This window comes from Cygnus atratus, chromosome 1 (assembly GCF_013377495.2).
Source record: "Cygnus atratus isolate AKBS03 ecotype Queensland, Australia chromosome 1, CAtr_DNAZoo_HiC_assembly, whole genome shotgun sequence".
Classification (NCBI taxonomy): domain Eukaryota; kingdom Metazoa; phylum Chordata; class Aves; order Anseriformes; family Anatidae; genus Cygnus; species Cygnus atratus.
In genome coordinates, this window is record NC_066362.1 from 118,607,551 (window position 1) to 118,625,753 (window position 18,203).

The 18,203-nt window shown below is 48.7% G+C and overlaps 1 protein-coding gene across 7 annotated transcripts in view; it reads left to right on the top strand.

The window, feature by feature from the left end:
• Nucleotides 1-17,517, top strand: part of BCOR (BCL6 corepressor) — a 52,795-nt gene extending 35,278 nt beyond the window's left edge. For all 7 annotated transcript variants that reach the window (XM_050715919.1, XM_050715924.1, XM_035542239.2 and 4 more), the window contains 7 exons: nucleotides 2,602-2,930; nucleotides 3,286-3,555; nucleotides 7,584-7,750; nucleotides 13,727-13,872; nucleotides 14,844-14,921; nucleotides 15,131-15,281; nucleotides 16,390-17,517. In XM_050715919.1, coding sequence (XP_050571876.1) covers nucleotides 2,602-2,930; nucleotides 3,286-3,555; nucleotides 7,584-7,750; nucleotides 13,727-13,872; nucleotides 14,844-14,921; nucleotides 15,131-15,281; nucleotides 16,390-16,684 — 1,436 coding nt within the window. In that variant the 3' untranslated portion in view covers nucleotides 16,685-17,517. The remainder of the gene's footprint in view (nucleotides 1-2,601; nucleotides 2,931-3,285; nucleotides 3,556-7,583; nucleotides 7,751-13,726; nucleotides 13,873-14,843; nucleotides 14,922-15,130; nucleotides 15,282-16,389) is intronic.
• The last annotated feature ends 686 nt before the right edge of the window (nucleotides 17,518-18,203 follow it).

Sequence of the window (18,203 nt, forward strand, 5' to 3'; positions counted from 1 at the left end):
CTTTGCTGGTGCTCCTGCAGCCCCACTGAAGTGTAAACCTTTTAGTCCCTTTTTCTGCAGCTCACTAGGACGGGGAAATTTCCCCCGTTGTGCAACAGAGCATTCTCTGCTTGATGGTCACACCGGGACAGAGACTTCTAGCTTTTCCTTCTCACCCGGGACATGTCCTCAAACTTTTCTCCAACGCGTGGCTCTCAAGTGGGTGTTTCGAACACAGGAACATCCCCTGTCGCTTGCAGCTCTTTTTCTCTCCATATCTGTGAATGGGTGTTTCTGGCTCCCACGTGGTGCCCGCAGGTCCCCGGCCAACGCAGGAGCCCTGATCCCTGCGGTGACCCCATCCATCACCCCTGGGAGCTGGGCTGGGGACGGGAGCTGTACAAAGCAGCGTGCAGCTTGGTCCTGTGGGCAGGGAAGCTAATTCTGCTCTGAGTCAGGCTCACCACAACCCACATCACTCGGAGGCCTGTTTTTACATTTTTTTTTCTTGCATGGATATTAAGGGGATATCCTTGCTCTTGTTTATTCTCCCATCGCGTGTGTCGTAGCCAGAAAGATTGGGCTGGGATTTGAGAATGAACCGCTTGCCTTTTTTCATCCCGCATGTCTTGCATTTCCTGGGCTGATGCTCAGCTTTTTCTGGAGAGTGCCGGCCTTTTGCAACGTTATTGATCCTGAACCTCCTGGGCATCGCTTCGCTGCTCTTGATCTCTCAGGAGCAGCACACGTTTAGCCCCGTGCCTGCTGTCACCACCGTGGAGGTCAGAGCGGAGCGCAGGGTTCACGGGAAGCTTGCAGCCTGGGAGCACGCGTTTTTGGTGGTGATTAAACTTCCATGGCATCCCTGAATGGGAAAGCCTGCAGTTCTTTGAGACGTGCTACTCTTCCTCTGCTTTCCTCTTCCTCTGCTTTCCTCCTTCGTCCTTTCTGTACTTCTCTCCTTCTCCAGACCTGCTTTTTCCCCTCTTCTGTTTTTTTTGCTATGCAGTGGTTTCTGACTTCACCTGCACTCACCAAACCTCATTGCTGCTGCTTTCCATCTTTGCAATTTTTTTAGTAAGTCGTTAAGGAGATAACGGTGATGCTTCTGTATTGGAGCTGGGCTTTTCCCATGCTCCTCCAGTTAGGTTAGTTGGGAACAGGGGAATGAGAAACACTCTTCTTAAATCGTGCTGTCTGCTGAGTTGGAAAGACAACCTTGCATCAGTAGGCTCAGCCTACAACTGGAAGGCATCTTGTCTGGTTGCAGAGCCTGAAAAGTTTGTGGATTTTTGCTGAACAATCTGCACATCATGTGTCCTGTAAATCCCCTGACATCTGGTTGGCAAGCCGTGGTGTGCATTTTTTTCTAGAAAGTGGCTCTGAAGAACTGAGGGATTTCTGTTTTCATCTTTAATCCAGAAAGCCTTCTGCAAGTTGCATTCACAGCTCTATTTAAGGGAAGACAGAAGTACAAAGCTGCCCACTAAGAGTATTCTAGATTTTTTATTTTTTTTAATCAACTGGCTCTGGATCGAGTCCCTTTAAATAAAGGTTTCTGTTCTCTGAGCAGCCTTGTGCCTTACTTGCTCCTGCCATCTCTTCTGTGCTGAAAGTAGCATCACTTCAGAGGCTCCTCAGAGCAAAGGAGCCTTTTTCAAGTGCTCTGGGTTTTTTCCGCACCTTCCCTCAATGGTGTGGCATTGTTTGGCTGAAGTGTCCCTTCCTTTCCAGCAACCTTTAATTCATTTTTCTGCAAAGGAGTTGCTTCTGAGGTCACCTCAATTCTCTTCCCGAGGGAAATTCAGGCTATAAAAAGTCAACTTTCTTGTCCTTGTTTTGTTGCAAAAAACCCGCTTGCACTCTGAAAAAAGTACCCATGCTTTTTGCATGTGGCCCAGATTGTGGGATTCAGCTTGTTCTAACTCATCCGCCGAGAAAACCCAGCCCTGCACACATCCTGCCATGGGCTGCAGAGTGCTGGCGCTGGCCGTGCCTCGCCTCCCAGCGCTTTCTGCTCTCGCAGCCTTTTGGAGAACACAGCCGCTGGCTGCTTCTGCCCCATCCCACGCTGTGGATAGCGGGCGTGCACGGGACTTCCCACATCGCCTCTTGTGCTCTTGTTCTGGCTTCGAGGTCAAACCGCTGCCAGGGGGATGCTCCCCCTCCTTCTGCCATCGGTGCTGTCCCACAAAGACCTCTCCGTGCTCCCGCTTCTTCTCCTTCTCCCTCCTTCCCCCCAGCCCTGCAGCTCGAGCAGAGGAGGCAGAGAAGCCCGGCAGGGCGCGGGGTGAGGGAGCAGTTGGTTCCCACCCAGACGAGGCAGTCCCAGGTAAGGACCAGCCTCTTCCCGCAGCGGGGCAGGCTTTTGCCCCTGCAGCACCCAGGCACCGGTGGCGGGGAATTTGGTGTAGCGATCTTTATCAGAGCATCGCGACGATTAGCCGGCGTTGCGTTGCAAGATGCTGTTTACAATTTGAATGCGGAACGCTTAAAATATTAATGATTTGAAAATGTAATTGGTAGATCTCTTAAGCAGTCAAGGAGCTTGTGTTAAGTGCTAGCAATATGTTTTGCTTTTAACACACCATGCAACGTGTAATGCCTTTCCTTCCCGTTTAGGCTTGCCTGTATTCCCAGTGTCTCCGCACATGAAGAGCCTTTCATCCACCAATGCAAACAGCAAAAGGCAGGCTCAGCCAAGCTGTACTCCAGCCTCGAGGTTGGCTGCCAAACAGCAGAAAATTAAAGAAAGCCGGAAGACAGATGGGCTGTACACAGATGAAGAGGAGGATTTCCAACCTGCATCTCTGCTGCAGAAATACTCCGAGTGTGAGAAGCCATCAGGGAAACGTCAGTGTAAAACAAAACACTTGGCACTGCAGGAGAGGAGGAGGAGGTCATCCCTGACAGGGGATGACACCACAGATATCGAAAATGCTGAAGATAAGGTATCTTTATTTAGACTTAATTGTCCACTAGCACCTCCGAATGCAGAGCCAGCTTGCTTAAAACTACCGCGCTGTCGTGCATGAGGGGTAGCGGTGGTTCCTTTCAGACGTTCCTGCATATGCTTTGCACATTTTGTATTTCCTTTTCTTAACCTGCCCGCGTTTAAGCTGCTATTGCGGGTATTGAGGAGTCTTGCATCTAAAAGCTGTAGCGGAGCTTTCTTAAAAAATTCACTGCGAGCAGGGAAATGCAATTCTCTGCTGGCAAAATGCAATCCCCTCGCCGCATTGTAAAAGCGAGGAGGGGAAGGAAAAAAAAAAAAAACACAACCTAAACAGATAATGATTTTGACAGGTTACGGTAATGAGGAAGGTCAGGAAGCGACCGGAGCCCGCTTCGGACTGCGACTCCTCGCCGGCCAAGCCCTATGAGCAGAAGCTGTTCGAGCGCCTGCAGCAGCCCCCCTCGCTGCCGCCCGCCCCCCAGCCCTTGCCGCTGCAGGTGGCCAGCCCTCCGCCAGAGACCACCCCGAGCCGGCCCATGCCTCCTGAGGCTCGCAGGCTGATCGTCAACAAGAACGCGGGCGAGACCCTCCTGCAGCGGGCAGCACGCCTGGGCTACGAGGTGAGGGCCCTGCCTATGCTCCCGGGGGGCTGCTGTCACCTGGGGGCGTGGGGCGGGTGGCATCCTGCGGGGGCAAGCACGGGGTGAAGTTTTATTAGCAGCCCTCGCTTCTGTTTAAATGTAAACCATCTGCAAGTAGAACCCGTGCCTTTTCTTTTCTTTTCTTTTTTTAAAGTCAGTACGGTGATCTTTAATGAGCCGTGTCGTTTTTGCCTTTGTTAGTTGCGAGGAGCGTGTAGGTTAGGAGCAGGCTTTTATCTTTTTCGCTCTTTTCTCCAAGGAGCCATCGGGTGTGTGACACAGGGTGTAGTGCTTAAAGTGTCCTCTTGCGTGATCGGATGCGTCGTAGGAGCACTCCACGTGTTTTATGCTCGCAGTCTGGAGCTTCTCAGCATAGCTGGAACAATGTTGTCTAATGAAACAGCCCCCCTGTTGCTACAAAAATCAGGAACTGATGAATCCGCAAGCTCGGCTGTTTTGAAGCATGCTTTGATTTGGGCAACATAGGTGTGAGTGTCACTGTCACTCAGCTTGGGGTCTTGCAGAGAGATGTTTCATGGCCCAGCGCAGTTCCTGTCCTCGGCATGGCTGCTGTTGGCCAGGGCGGTGAGCGGAGACCTGTATGACCTCGGTCCTGGGGCTGAGCCCTGGCGGGCTGGTAGCATCAGCCCTGGCACTGCTGGGGGCCTCGGGGACTTGTTGAAGCCTGGAAATTGCCTTCGTGCAGCTGGGGAGCCTGGGCTGGAAGGAAGCCTTCTCCAGCTCTGGAAGGCAGGGCGTGTTGCAAAGCTGGCGCATGCCCTAAGCTGAGCTTCTTCCAGCTCAGGGCACTTGGGCTGGGAGGAGGAGAAGCAGTTGTTAAAACGTTGCTATGGTAATCCTTATCATTTAAATTATTTAAGTTCCGACAGGTCTAAAATTTCCTATGGATCCCAAACCAAAACGTAGCGTAGCGTGTGCTGCAAGCTGTCGGTGTGCATTTCCTTCCCTTGTCCCTGGGGCAAGCACTCTGGAGTGTAGCAGAGTGCTGCTGTGGGATGCTGGGCGCTTTGTCTTCTGAGGTCAGTGGGAGCTGCCCCAGAGATTTGTGATGGGCCAGGGTCTTGCTCTAGAAGAGGCCGAGGACTCTGCTTTGCTGGTAGCAGGAGCTGGCTGCAGCACCGGCCCATATCGGCATGGCCGCAGAAAGTGTGCGGATGCCAGGGCTCGTCAAGGTGAAGGTTCTGGAGCCCTTAGGCAACCTTCTGTTCTCGGCAGGCATTTCCATCATTGTTTGATTAGGGATTTTGATTTTTCTGTCACGAGGGCGGCTGACTTGAACTCACCCAGGAGGGGGAAAAACCTGGTAGGTGTGAGCCGCGGCTGCTATCGGTGCTGCCCGAGGACTGGGGCACAGAGAAAGTGCAGGGCTGCGGCCCCAAGGCTGCATACAGGCATTATAGAACATGGTGCTCAGCTCTGCACATCCCATGGTCTCATCAAAACCGAGGCTGCAGGAAAGGTTTGCATTTCCTTCACTAGGCTTCTGCACCAGGCGCTGCTTTATCAGGATGCGAGCAGCCCTTGGCAGTCTATGGTCGCGCTTGAATCCATTGCGTTTTCCCCATCTGAAACAAATGACTTGAGATAATAGTAGTCTTAAAACTGTAATTTACTGTTTGCAAAGGGGGAAAAAGGAGGGGGAATTACAGAGAGCATAAAGTATTTTTGGAAAAAAAATTTACAGAAGGCTCGAGTAATGAATGTGATGCAAGAGGAAACACGGGCTGTCTTTGTGCTGCGTGTTGCTTTTTAGTCTGTGCCTGGACTTGCGAACTTCTCCGGTGGGTTCGGGAATAAATCCCGGTTGGGAAGGCAGCAACATCAGGGGAATGTGTGGTGTATGATAGGAGTGGAGAAAAGGTGTTTGTTTCGAGGAGGCTGGATGCCTGCAAAGGTGGGTTCCCCTGTCTTGCACCGATTCTTGTGGCCATTTGTGATTTGGTTAACGAGCCGCCGGCCACAACAGCGGCGGTGGCACAGAGCTGGCTGGTGACGTGGGAGCTTGGCTCTTCAGGTTAACCGAGAGCGATTTTCAGACTGCTGGTTGGAATAGAGCACCTGAACAGGCACTAAATCGCCCCGTGGCAGTCTCACGGCCTTCCTCTAACATTAGCCAGAGGTGCTTGTGAAACCAAAAGCGTGTTTGTGGCACCACATGTTCCCCTATTCGGCGGCGATGGCTAATTTTTTTGTAAATTGAATAAATCATGTTAAAAAAAGTTAATGAGGCATTTAATTAATTAACAATGTAGAGTTTTATGGTCTTTATGGTTACATTTTGTGGTTAATGACATTCTTCTTATAGCCTCTTAACGTAGAATTGCCTGACAAAATTAGCGTTTTCGGCCGGTGGTAGGTATTCTGCCCTAGAAGCAGCCTTTGCTTTCCATGAAAACAGATGAAAGGTCTTTTTCTTATTTTGAGCTGCAGAATCTGTTTCAAATGGTAACTGCGTGCTAAAGGCAGAGCTGAATACAGCCGCCGCTTCTGCTACCTATAGCCGTCCGCTAATTTGCCTGGCGGGGTGGTCTGGATTTGCAGGAAAATTTCTTGCCTCTAGGGTATAATTTCACACCGTCCTTTCTCGCCGGCTTTGGGAAAGCGTGGGGTGAAGAGCACCCTTCCTGGGCTGCTTTTTGGCTTTTGGGGCAGTGAGTGGGACCACCAGAAGCCGCCGGGTGGCAGAGGCAGGGCCGGTGGGGTGCCAGGCTGAGCGGCCGGGGGTGCGGGATGGGGTGACGGGGGGATGCTCTCGCGCCCAGGACGGCAGCTCGCTGGCTCGCCGCTCTCCTCCTTCGCCTGGTTGGTGAGGGCCTGCTAAAAGAACAGCTTCATGCTGTATCCTGGATACCAGTCCTCGGGTCAGGGATACCGAGAGCACGGATGATTGCGGGCTTTCCGGTAGATTTGGAAACTGGAGGGATAAATACGTCGCGCCCGGTGGTTGTTTTATCCTCCTGTTCTGACAAAGCAAACGGCCCCCCCACCCCACGCCGTACCCCGTAATCCCTGAGAGCAGCAAATGCAAAATTAATGGCTTAATCTTGCCATGGGGGCTGCCTTGTATGTACAGCATCACTTAGAAATGTGTGTGTATGTTTTTTGTTTTTTATTTTTTATTTTTCATCTGACACAAATTGAGGAAGACTCGCACCATCCTAAATTTTTGGTTGAGTGATGGAGCAGTCATTGTTTCGAGGCCATGCGACGGCATAGAGCTCTGAGCCTGGCCCAGGCTCTCAACCATGGTGTATTTGACTGCAAGATGAATTGCGTTAAATTCACATGGCTTCCCACAGCGCCGGGTTAGTTATTGGAACCTGGCGCCTGACTCTGGTTCTGCATGCAGAAAATCAGTGTGGGTGAAAATGGGATTTCCCTGATCTTGATAGAGCCAGGCTTTTTTTTTTTTTTTTTTTTTTTTTTTTTTTTTTTTTTGTTTTCCAACAGCAAACTGTCCTTTGTGTATCTTAAATGTGTTTTGTTTCGGATCATGTGCTTTCTTTTTCTTTTTAAAACCAAACTGACGTGGGCCGTGCTGCCATTGCGCGTGCAGCATCCTGCGCCCAGAAATGCAGATGTAAGAGCAAAAACCTTTCTGCCGCTTTCACGTGTGGAAGCTTTGAGAAGCGGCAGCTGTGAGCCCTGCCTGGGAAATCTGCATGTCCCTGGGCTCCTGCGGCAATGGGAAAACCTCTCCACGGGACGCGGGGCTCTCGGTGCCGTGTTGCACAGTCTTGTCTGCTCCTGACAATCGTGGTGCCTCCTGTACAAATACAGCTTTGAACGCCTTCCCCTTTGTCCTTTTTTTTTTTTTTTTTTTTTGACTGACCTGTCTCTAAGGGGGTACTTAGGCACACTGTATGGAGTCTGTGTTTTGCCCCCTGTCCCCCAGCCCCCCTTTTCCTTAGAGAAGAGAAACCCGTGCAGCAGCTCGGCAGTAACAAATAACTTGATGTATGTTTTTCCTCCTCTCCTATTTCCAGGAAGTGGTTCTGTATTGTTTGGAAAACAAGGTCTGTGATGTAAACCATCGTGACAATGCGGGTTATTGTGCCCTGCATGAGGCCTGTGCCAGAGGCTGGCTGAGCATCGTGCGACATCTCCTCGAGTACGGGGCTGACGTGAACTGCAGTGCACAGGACGGAACCAGGTTAGTAATGCACAGCACTGTGGGGCTGCCACGTGGGGTTTCTTTCGGGACGGTGATGTGGGGAAGGACCCCTTCTCTCTCCCTTCCATCTCCTCCCTATGTCCCCCCAAACCTGCATGAAGCCCCCCAGGGGTAACTCTGCCTCCCCATCACTGGGGCAGGAGCACCCAGGGCTCCTCTGCTCGCAGGGTGTTGGGGCGGTGGGGGGCACATCGTTGTTGTGACTCCACTTCAATGTGAGGTGCTTGTTTTTTTTTTTTTTTTTTTTTTTTTTTTTTTTCCCCCTGGGAATTTTAACAAGTTTTTTTTTTTTTTAAGAGTTTGTGAAATCCCCAGCTGCAGGGCAGGAAGGAATGATACTTGAGCTGCAGCCCTATTTGTATGCGCTCCAGGTCCTTTGAGTTGTGCCAAAAGAGTGGTCTTTGCCTTGTTAGTAGTGTTACTTTTAAGAGCACTTCAGGCTTTTACAGTGATTGGGCGTGCAAGTCCTATATGTGCTTTATAAAAGTATTGTTTTGCTTAGGTGTTAAACTCTCTCTGCGCATTGCATATTTTCGATTGATTTTTTTTTTAAGCCAACGTTGGCTTTTTTTCTCCTTCACAGAAGGGGTGCTCACAGAATACTGAGCTTGTGGGTTTTCTCTTTTTTTGGTTTGTAGATGTAGAAGTTGTGGCTCCACTTCTTTTTTAAGCTCCTTGTGCATCTCCTAATGAAGTCTTTATCCAATTCCTAAGTCCGTCTTTGACCACCTCTGCGGGGCTGACCTTGGGATAACTTTTCCCCCGAATATGCAGGACTTTGTCCGACCTATTCCTTTTGGGGACAGGTCGCTTTGTATTCTGCCAGGCTCCTGCAGCTTGTTATCTTAAATGGTTTATCGCATTCACTATCACCATCCCAATAGCCAGGGAGGTAAAATCAGCATGACTAAGGGTCTGCCTCTTTTGTTTTTAAGCTCTTTATGCCTTTACTGGGGAGGGGAGGAGACAGGAGAGCAGAAGCTGGGCTGCCAGGGCTGCCGTTAAACAAATCCCAAATGATGTTCGCCTCACTCACAGGAATAGCCTAGATAGGAAAACAGCCCCAGAAACAGGCAGTCTCTGTCACCTGCGAGCACACGGTCCACTTTTGGTTTCAGTTCACAGATGGAGTTGATTTTCCAGGAAGAAACTTGGCTTGTGCGCTCTGGGAAGTTGTTGTGGGGAAAATGCGCCTTGGAAACGAACGTAATAGCGGTCCGATCCTAGATGGCAGTGTCAGAGCTCAGCTTGTGTTTCCCTTTGCTTCCTGGTGGCAGACTTGTATCTTTTCTTGAAAAGCTGCCCAGCAGACAGCGTGAATCCAAAACACATCTCAGGTGCAGATGAAGGATGGTAGAGCTGCCCACAGTCTAGCAGGGCGGAGAGCAGAAGCTTCTGTAGGGAGCATGTGGGGAGCGTTGTCCCCTGCCTTTTGGTGGGGCCAGACTTGTCCTTCTCCGTGGAGAAAGCCCCAGTGTTCCTGAGACAAATCCCATTTTGATCCTGAAGCCTCAGTTAGTTTTTGTCCTTTAACTTTGGGGAGGAAAGAAGTGTCAGTCTTCCTCAACTTTGTTGCTTTTTAAAATTCAAATTCCTGAAAATGTTTCCCCCTTGGAAGGATATTTTTTTCAAATCTCTGGTGAACTTACTCAGCATAGTGTTCAGGCAGCTACGTGAGCCCATACAGACTAGACCCCCGGTATAACTGCACTTGCTGGATTTGTCAGCGTGTCCTCAAGTTTGGGTCTGGGCTGCTGCCTGCCTGCTGCCTCTGCGTTGACTCTTGGGGGCTCTGAAAAGTTGTGACACGCGAGGATATTGCTTCGGCCTGAGCAAGGTGTCTGTACCAACAGGAAGGGTGTAGGGCAGCTGTGCAGAGTTTGTGTGCCTTCTTGTAACGCTCCCTGCAGTGCTGCTCGTGCCCTGATGGACGTGGCCTTTCTGCACATGTGCAGCTTTTGGAAATGAAGCAGAACACTGGGGCAAAGATCCCCTCTCACTCCCTTTTCCTTGTCTTTTCCTTTTATTTAGCCACACAGCTTGTCAGTCCGGTGTTCAAAAGGCAGGCTTCATTTCTGGTACTCTCAGAAATCCCAGTGAAATCAAAAACTAAGGCAGGAGATGCGGGCGCTGTGCCTCCCTGCTCTGGGGCTCTGCCTGCCCACCTGCTGCCTGCAGGCACCGTGTCCCTCTGTCCCCAGGCACAGCGCAGCTGGCCCCAGGGGCTCTGTGCAGCGATCTTCAGCGTTTTTCCCTTTTTCCCCCATAAACTGCATGCTGGTGGTAGCTTTCTGTATGCCGAGCCTTGTCAGCAGACCCTGGCAGCACCCTGAATACACAAGCACGCTGCTGCTGAACGAGTGGCCCATCAAAGATTATTGTAGAACCAGGCGAGATCTTTAAGACCCGTCTCAAAGGTGCTGCAGCCACTAAGGGCTCTTAATCGCCTTACCTATAAATAATAACAGGCCGTACTTAAGAGGTGACCGCTCTGCTTCCCCGACAGGACCCTGCTAAGTGCAGCAGCGCTCACCACGCGGTGTAAGGCCAACGCCTGACATCAGGGTGGCTGCTGGCATGTTTGGTCTCCTTCTTCGCCTCGTTTTATCTTTAATAACACAGCCATACGCCAGAAACGCGGGCACCTCCAGCCTGCTGGCGAGGCGCTCCCCCGCCTTGGGCACCGCCAGCCGCTCGCTCCGTTCGCCCTCCGTAGCCAGCCTTGCCTCATCCTTCTCCTGGCGGCTGATGAGCTCAACCCTTTTATTTCTGGGGAGGACCGTGCCAAGACGGCTCGCTCTCTTCCTACGCCCTTTCGGCTGGTCTTGGCAAGACGATCCCCTCCAGCAGCTAATTGCGTTACAGGAGAGGCAGCCGGTGTGGCCGGCCTCCCGTGACTCGTGCCTCGCCGCTTCTGCGGGGCAGCCTTGCGTGACAGCCCACAGGGAAACAAAAATAAAACCATGAGAGAGACACGGTACTGCCTGGTGAGTCTCGAGGCCTCTCTCTGCAGCATAACAGCCCGTAGGGAGACAAAAATAAAACCATGAGAGAGACACGGTACTGCCCAGTGAGTCTCGAGGCCTCTCGCTGCAGCGAGGGGAAATTTTGATGGTGCCTGAAAGGCTGAGAGCAAACCCTGACTGGCCTAAATAGTTTATAATTTTGGTGGTGGAATGATAAACCCCCAGTGAAATGTTTCCCTGACTCTGGTAGCGGTAAAAATAGTAGTAAGAATTCGACAATACACCAGAGAGAGCTGAGATGTGTGTCTGCTGTAGGATATCACAGCTCTTGAATGTCCCCAGACCCTTCTGGGGCCTTTCAAAGGGTTTGTTTTAAAAACAAGCTTTACTACCGTTAACTGTACCATTAGGGACGGGGAATGTTTATTTCCACGATGCTCAGGGTGGAAAAGATTATATGGGCAAAGGAGCCCAGGAGAGGAACCCCCGGGATCTTTTTCTCACATCTGAGAAAGTTTCCAACTCCAGTAGTCACTTCTGCATCCTACAGAGAGGGTGGTTAAACTCTGACAAGACTGAAAAACATTCCCTCCTCCGCCTGCCCTGGTGGGAGAAGCAAACACAGGTATCCGTGTCTTTGCACAGTCCCACTCCTGAACTTGCCAAAGGGCTATGCTAGCCAGTAAAAGAGTCTGGTAGCACCCTGTTAATGCCTTTTTCCCCCTGCCTTATCTGTGGGCATTCTCTCTTTTTTTCCCCCTCCCCAGCAGCATTTTCTTTTCTTCCTTCTATTTATTGTTCTTCCTCTTTCCACATGGCTTTACAGCGCCTTTCCTTCCCGTTGCCTTTGTAAAATCCCCTCTCGTGCCCGGGTTGGGATCTCACTGCTCTGTGGGACAGGGCTGCCTGTCCCCCTGCAGCACCCTGCTGGCCTGGGTGAGCTGTACAGTGGGGAGAGGGGCTCCCCTCCCAGGGCTTTTCTCTTTAATAAACTCGGCCGGCTGTCATTAAACTGAGTGAAACACTGGGCAGTGATTTAGATGCTGTTTTTAATAAGTTAAGGGATCATCTTGAATTCATTACTGCTTCAAAAGCCACTTAGGTAAGTCAGTTAAAAAAAAAAAAAAAAAACAAACACGAAAACCCACAAACCAATAAACCCACAATCCTCCTACCCACCCCCCAACGAAACCAGAAAATCCTAATTCTAAAATAAAATGGAAAACAGCTCACAATTAAAGGCTGCAGCAATGTGAGTGGGGGACGGAAGGCATCCTCAGCGTCTGGAGGCAGCCGTCACTCTCGCCTCTTCCCTGCGCCCCCCTGTCCGGCTTTGGAGGAGTGCCGGGGGGCTGCGGGGTGGCACGAATTGGATCGAGGGCTGCAGAGAGCAGTGTGGGGTTGCTGCTTGTTCGCTGTGCTGGTGTGCGGGGGATAAGCCCCCTTTCTGCAGGGAAGGAGCCCCGCGCTGTCCGGGTGCAGCTCCGTGTGTCAGTACAGCCTGCGTGTGTTAAAAACAAAGCTGCACACAGCTTTCCGGCAAGATGGGAGCAAGCGCGAGTGCTTCACGTGTCACAGATGTTAATCGCCCTAAATCACAGCCTCCTTGGAATAAACACACCTGGAACACGCTGATTTTTAAGGGATCACAGAGCCCTCCTCCCACCAGTGAGAGATGGGGAAGCAGCGCGTGCCTTCCTCTTCCCCTTCCTCCTCACCCCAACCTTCTGCTATCCCGATCTGCCTCTGCTCTGTTTTCAGCGCCGTGGGCGCCAGCCCGTGCCCAAAAAGCGGTCACGTAGCAGGGATGTTGCTGCAGGTGGCAGGGGGCTCTGCAGGGGGGTCAGCCCTGGGTGCCAGCCAAGGCGCTTGGCAGGGTGGCACACGGAGCTGAAGCTCCCAGGCTCGTTTTCTTGTAACGTTATTCGGCAAGTTTTGCGGGGAGGCAGCATGCGATCCTAGCTGAAGTCCTTCCTTATCTCTCTCGCCTTTCAACACATCTGCTGGAGAGCTTAAAAGTCTTGGGGGGGGGGGGGGGGGAGCAGCGTCGCTTTTGCTTGGCAGCCTGAAGGAAGCAGCTAGCTGAATAGCCGCGGCTGCTCACCCATGGGTGTTCAGTGCCCTGCTCGTCGCCATCCAGGGGAAAAATGGGGCTTTAACACCTCTTCATTAGTCCGGGGGGTGAGGTGTTGTGCTGCCAGACAACTCCCTGTTACGTACAGCACATTTTAAAGGCAAAAGTTAATGCGATTTGTAATCAGTCATACGGAACTCTAGCCAGGAATTGCAGGCACGTGTATTAATGAGCGAGCCTTCCGTAGGCTCACCAAATCTGTGCCCGAGCTTCTATGGGTTGTTGATGCCACATACAATGCCTAACTTCTATGTGGACTAAACTTAAAATACCACATTTTTATATTCGCCAAGTAGAACGGTTGAATTGTGCTGCAAATATATTCACAAGCGCTATTTAAAGAGGATACAGCTCCTAAGTTTAATTCCTAGCAAATTTTCATAACTTATTTGCGTGTACATAATTTAGAAGCTTTGGGTAACTGATTTATGTGCTTGCCCAGAGGCAGGCTGAATGAGCCCGTACCGCACAACATGCTGTTAAATTGGCAGAGATTTGGAACTGTAGAGTGACTTGCAGCAAAATTATGTTTGTGAGGCTTCACACAAACTCCTGCTTTCTGTTACAGGGGTGTAATTATTTTACTGGCCCTCGAAATATGTAAGGCAATGAATGGATGTAACAGAAATGCCTGCCCCGAGCAGTCTGACTGTGAAAAGACAGGAGGGGAGGGAGGGAGTGATGTGCGAGTAAAACCAACAATGAGACGATTGACAGCTGTATTAATAGTGTTACTCACTATAAATAACTTTGGTCTGAAATCAGAAGTTTCTTTTTGAACACATTTACATAATGCTTGAGTCAAAGTGTAATACCGTGATCTTTTTTTTTTTTTCTGTTTCTTCTTTTTCCTAGACCAATCCACGACGCGGTAGAAAACGATCACTTAGAAATTGTCCGCCTTTTACTGTCTTATGGTGCTGATCCAACGCTCGCGACGTACTCCGGGAGGACCATTGTGAAAATGACCCACAGCGAGCTGATGGAGACCTTCCTCACAGGTGTGTGTCCTCATCCCACAGGGTGCTGCTGGATGTGGGGTGATGTTTCCCGACCCCCCAAAAAGTCCTACTGCCCACCTGGGATGGCTCCTCGCAAAGGGGCCTTGGAGAAGGCTTAGGTAGCTTCCCCCTATGTGCAAAAAGAGTTGTTTCCTGACATCTTGCTTTCTTTCATGTAGTACTTTTTGCAAGTTTTGCCTCATTTTGTATCTGAAACGCGCTAAAACTGTGTCAAATGCTCATCTCTTTAAACTCCATCCATGTTCTAATGTGTTTAGTTTTTTCCCCTGTTAGTTTTGGATAAAGACACTTGCATTCCCTACTACCTTTACCTCTGGAAGTGTTTGTAATACTCACAGTCAGTGAGTTTTAAGTACTCGCCCATGCATCAGAACAGAGAACACATAAGTGTATCAGGACTCTGGAAAAGTCCATTATTTTAGGCTTACTGGTGTCTTGAATCCCAGTATCTTTTCAGCAACTCAACTATCAAATCTCCCAACTTATATCTGTAGAAAACACTCGTATCTTCTGAACACGTCTGTGTGGAAAAACCTTTTCCATCAGTTTCTTCATGGGCACTGCTTCACCCAGAGTTGGTGTCCAGAGTATCTGCAGGCTAAAAAGCGTGGTACATCCTACGTTTCACAGAAACAAAGTGCCGCTGTCAGTTACTGAGGCTTGAGGTCGGGGCCGTCCCTGTCAGACCCTGGGTGATTATGTGATGTGATGGGCCGTGATTTTGTGTGGCGGGAGGAGGGATGCAGGGGAGGAGAGAGTTCCAGGCATACTTGCGAGGATGGCACACGCACGTTTTTCGTTGTAGCGTGTGCATCTGTAATACGTTGTGGGTGTTTTTGGTGGAAGGTATGAAGTATGCACAGTGAGACTCCGTATGACACACGGTCTGCTAAACTTGCCAGCTTTTTGTTCTCATCAGTATGTTTTTGTTGTTGTTTTTTCCTCTCCAGAGTATTTAACTGACCTGCAGGGTCGAAGTGTTGATGACCCTGGTTTGTACTGGGATTTCTATGGCAGCTCTGTGTGCGGTGAGCAAATGTTACCCTTTTTTTCTTTGCATGTGGAGACTTTCAAAACACGCCGCACGTGGGGGCGGGAGCTGGCTTGTTTTTGTGGTGGAGGAAGTTAGGAAGGAAGCAAACTGATTTTATTTACAGATTATGTTATTGGAAGAAAAAGCAGGACCTGCAACGGTCTTTTAAACGCTGACTTGGCCTTTTTATTCAATTTTATTTAGATCCGAAAGATGAATCTGGATTCGACATCTTGGCAAACCCCCCTGGCCCAGGTGATGAAGATGAAGATGGCTTTAGCGATGTGTTTGAATTTGAATTTTCAGATGAACTTCCCTTGCCCTGTTACAACATTCAAGTGTGTCTCTCTCAGGGGTAAGAACAAGTGCAGGTTTTGGGGTGAAAATAGCTGAAACGACCTGCTTGGGACAACAGCAGTTTGTATCTGTGGGAAATGTGTTTACGTTATCTAACGTGAATGAGATGGCAATGCCATAACTGCTGGGCTTTTCTGAAATGAGATAATAGAGGGCGAAAGGGGGAAGAGCTGCCTTGTGGGGACTCTTTTTGGAGTGCTGTGCTCCATGGCAGAGTGAATGATGTTTGAGCACAAATTCCTTCCCTCATCCCAGCCAGACACCTTGGTATAATAACATCCCCAAACACAAGTGCTTCTGGCACTTTAACTTGGCTATGATGCTGGAAAGGTGTTCTTAATTTTATTTAACAGGCATTTCTGTTATGCTGAACAGACGTGCTTTTGTAGGTGACAAAACCACACCGTTAGTGCTGTTCTAGGTGCTGCAGCAAGACTGGTTCAAACCCCAAATCAGATCAAACAAATAAACACCTTACAGCAGATACTATGATAACAATAAGCAAAGACCTGAAACGTTTGATTCTATGTTGTATTGAAGATATAAATTAGCTTAGTGAACAGCTACCGTTTGTCATTCACACCAGTTTTGATGACAGCTGCGGGAGAAAACAGTTTTAAATACTAATCACATGGGAGGGCAGGTTTTAGCATATATTCATTATTTGGATGATTGGTGTAACTCAGGTTTTCTGAAATGGACAATTGGAAAGGTTAAATTAAAGAATTGTCTTCTTAATCTGAAAAACAACCCTCCGACGACTTATGTTTAATACCGACATCTGCCAAAGTCAGAGATGCTGAAATTTAGGTTTTAACTGTTGGCCATCTCCTGATTTGCTGCATGGTAGTCAGGCTCAGCCCAACGAAGCTTTAGACATCAGTGTGGCAGCTGGCACATGCGTGCACTCACAAGGCCTGTTTTTTTGGGTTCCAGCGTTTGTATCTGTGGTGTTTGAGCCCCTGGGCAATGCCCTTGGTTTTGAGGGGGTCATTTGTGTGGGGCGGGCAAGAGGACGCTGTCACACAGCAGTGGGGTGGTGGAGGGTCAAGGAGCCCATGGCTTAATGTCGGTTGTTGGAGCCTTTTTCTCCTTCACCTCCCCAGACCGCGAAACTGGCTCTTGCTCTCCGATGTGGTAAAGAGGCTAAAAATGTCATCTCGCATCTTCCGCTGCAACTTCCCCAATCTGGAAGTCGTCACCATCACAGAGGCAGAGTTTTACAAACAGACTTCTCTCAGCCAGTTGTTCACTTGTGCTACGGACCTTGAAGCGTTTAACCCAGAAAGCAAAGAGCTGTTGGACTTGGTAGAGTTTACAAGCGAACTCAAGACTTTGCTGGGCTCCTCGCTTCACTGGTTGCATCCACACAAGGACCCTCCCTTCGACATCCTTTGCTGAACCATCAGGCCGTTTAATGTACAGTACTATATACAGTTACTTCTTTATGTATATGTGTTCAAATGCAATTGTTTCTGTAAAGAAAGGACACTATTAAATATGAAAATATCTTTCCTTTATATAAGAGATCTGAATTCCAGTTGGATGGATTTTGGAAGAATTTTTTTTTAACTTCAATCAGTTTTTACAAAATTGTTATATAATGTTTCTTTAAATGCACACAGGCTTTGGGATAAGTTTGTTATTACTTGGAACACATTTTTTTTTTAGAGAATACACCCACACATTGACTTTGTTTCATACAAAGCACTGATTACACAGAACATACTTTTTATAGGTGATGTGATCAAAGTCATGTGGCTTGTTTGGGAGATAGGATTTTGGGAAGGCACTTGGTGATATTATTTTTGTTTTTTTGTTTACAGAATTACCTGCTTTGGCCAGGTAAGCACTATTGAATATAATTCAATAGTTTGTAATATAAATTAAACCATATCCATACACATCAACTAATTGTAAGAACTTTTATATCCTAATTTAAAAGCTGTGAAATTTAGTTTTCACACATCAAACCGGATTGTTTATATATGTTTAAACATTTTATGCTCTTTATTTAAAGAAGACGTTGAACTATTTTTTCTGTACCTTGTAAAATATTGAAAAACTAACATATGTTGAAGTTGCTTGAAACTGTACATAAACTAAATTTTCTGAATTGTGTGTTTATGTTTGAGATCTGTGTTTTAACTTTGTAAGTAAATCTCCTGCCTTTGTATTTATATTTTACAAAAATTTTCTTAAAGGCAATAAAACTGTTGAGAAATGAAGATGCTAAAGTGACTCCCGTTAATTCCGTGCATGATTGTGAAATGAGCTCGGACTTATTAATGTTTATGAAAGGAGGCTCTGCGCACATCTCCTGCAGCAGAGCAGATCAGAGCTGGCACAGGTGCTGGAGAGCGAGCGGTTCGTGAATCTGAGGTGGAATCTACACTGGCTTTCTAAATTCAAGGTTACAAGAAAACATTGGGAGCCCTTTATGGGACAGAGGCTTAGAAGCAGTATTCACAATACTTTCTGCATCGCCATTCAGTTAAAGAATTGTGAATAGGTTCAATTATTTTTCCTCCTTTGTCATCTTTTAAAGTTAAATTGACTGAATTTTCTTTTCAGTGGTGTCTGCAGAGGGGAGGAAAATAGTACAAGGGTAAATGCTTTAGTTTTAATACAAAGCATTAAGGCTATGAGCACACTTTGGGGTACCCAAAGGGAGAATTTTTCAGGGAACAGAACCACACTTTTATGCATCTCAGGAATGTGTACCCAAGAGGCTGTACTCCCTGGGTTTGCGCGGGCCCCTTCTTAAGGGTCTGGGTCTGCCTTTTCCCTTACAGAAAGAAGTTCCTGCTGTGACCCCAAATCTAAGTTTTGCTTTGGTCCTGTTCTTAAGTATAATATGCCTTGTGACAGCCAAACTTTTCAGCTGAGAGGTTTAAGTTGCAGAGCTCTTCTGATGATG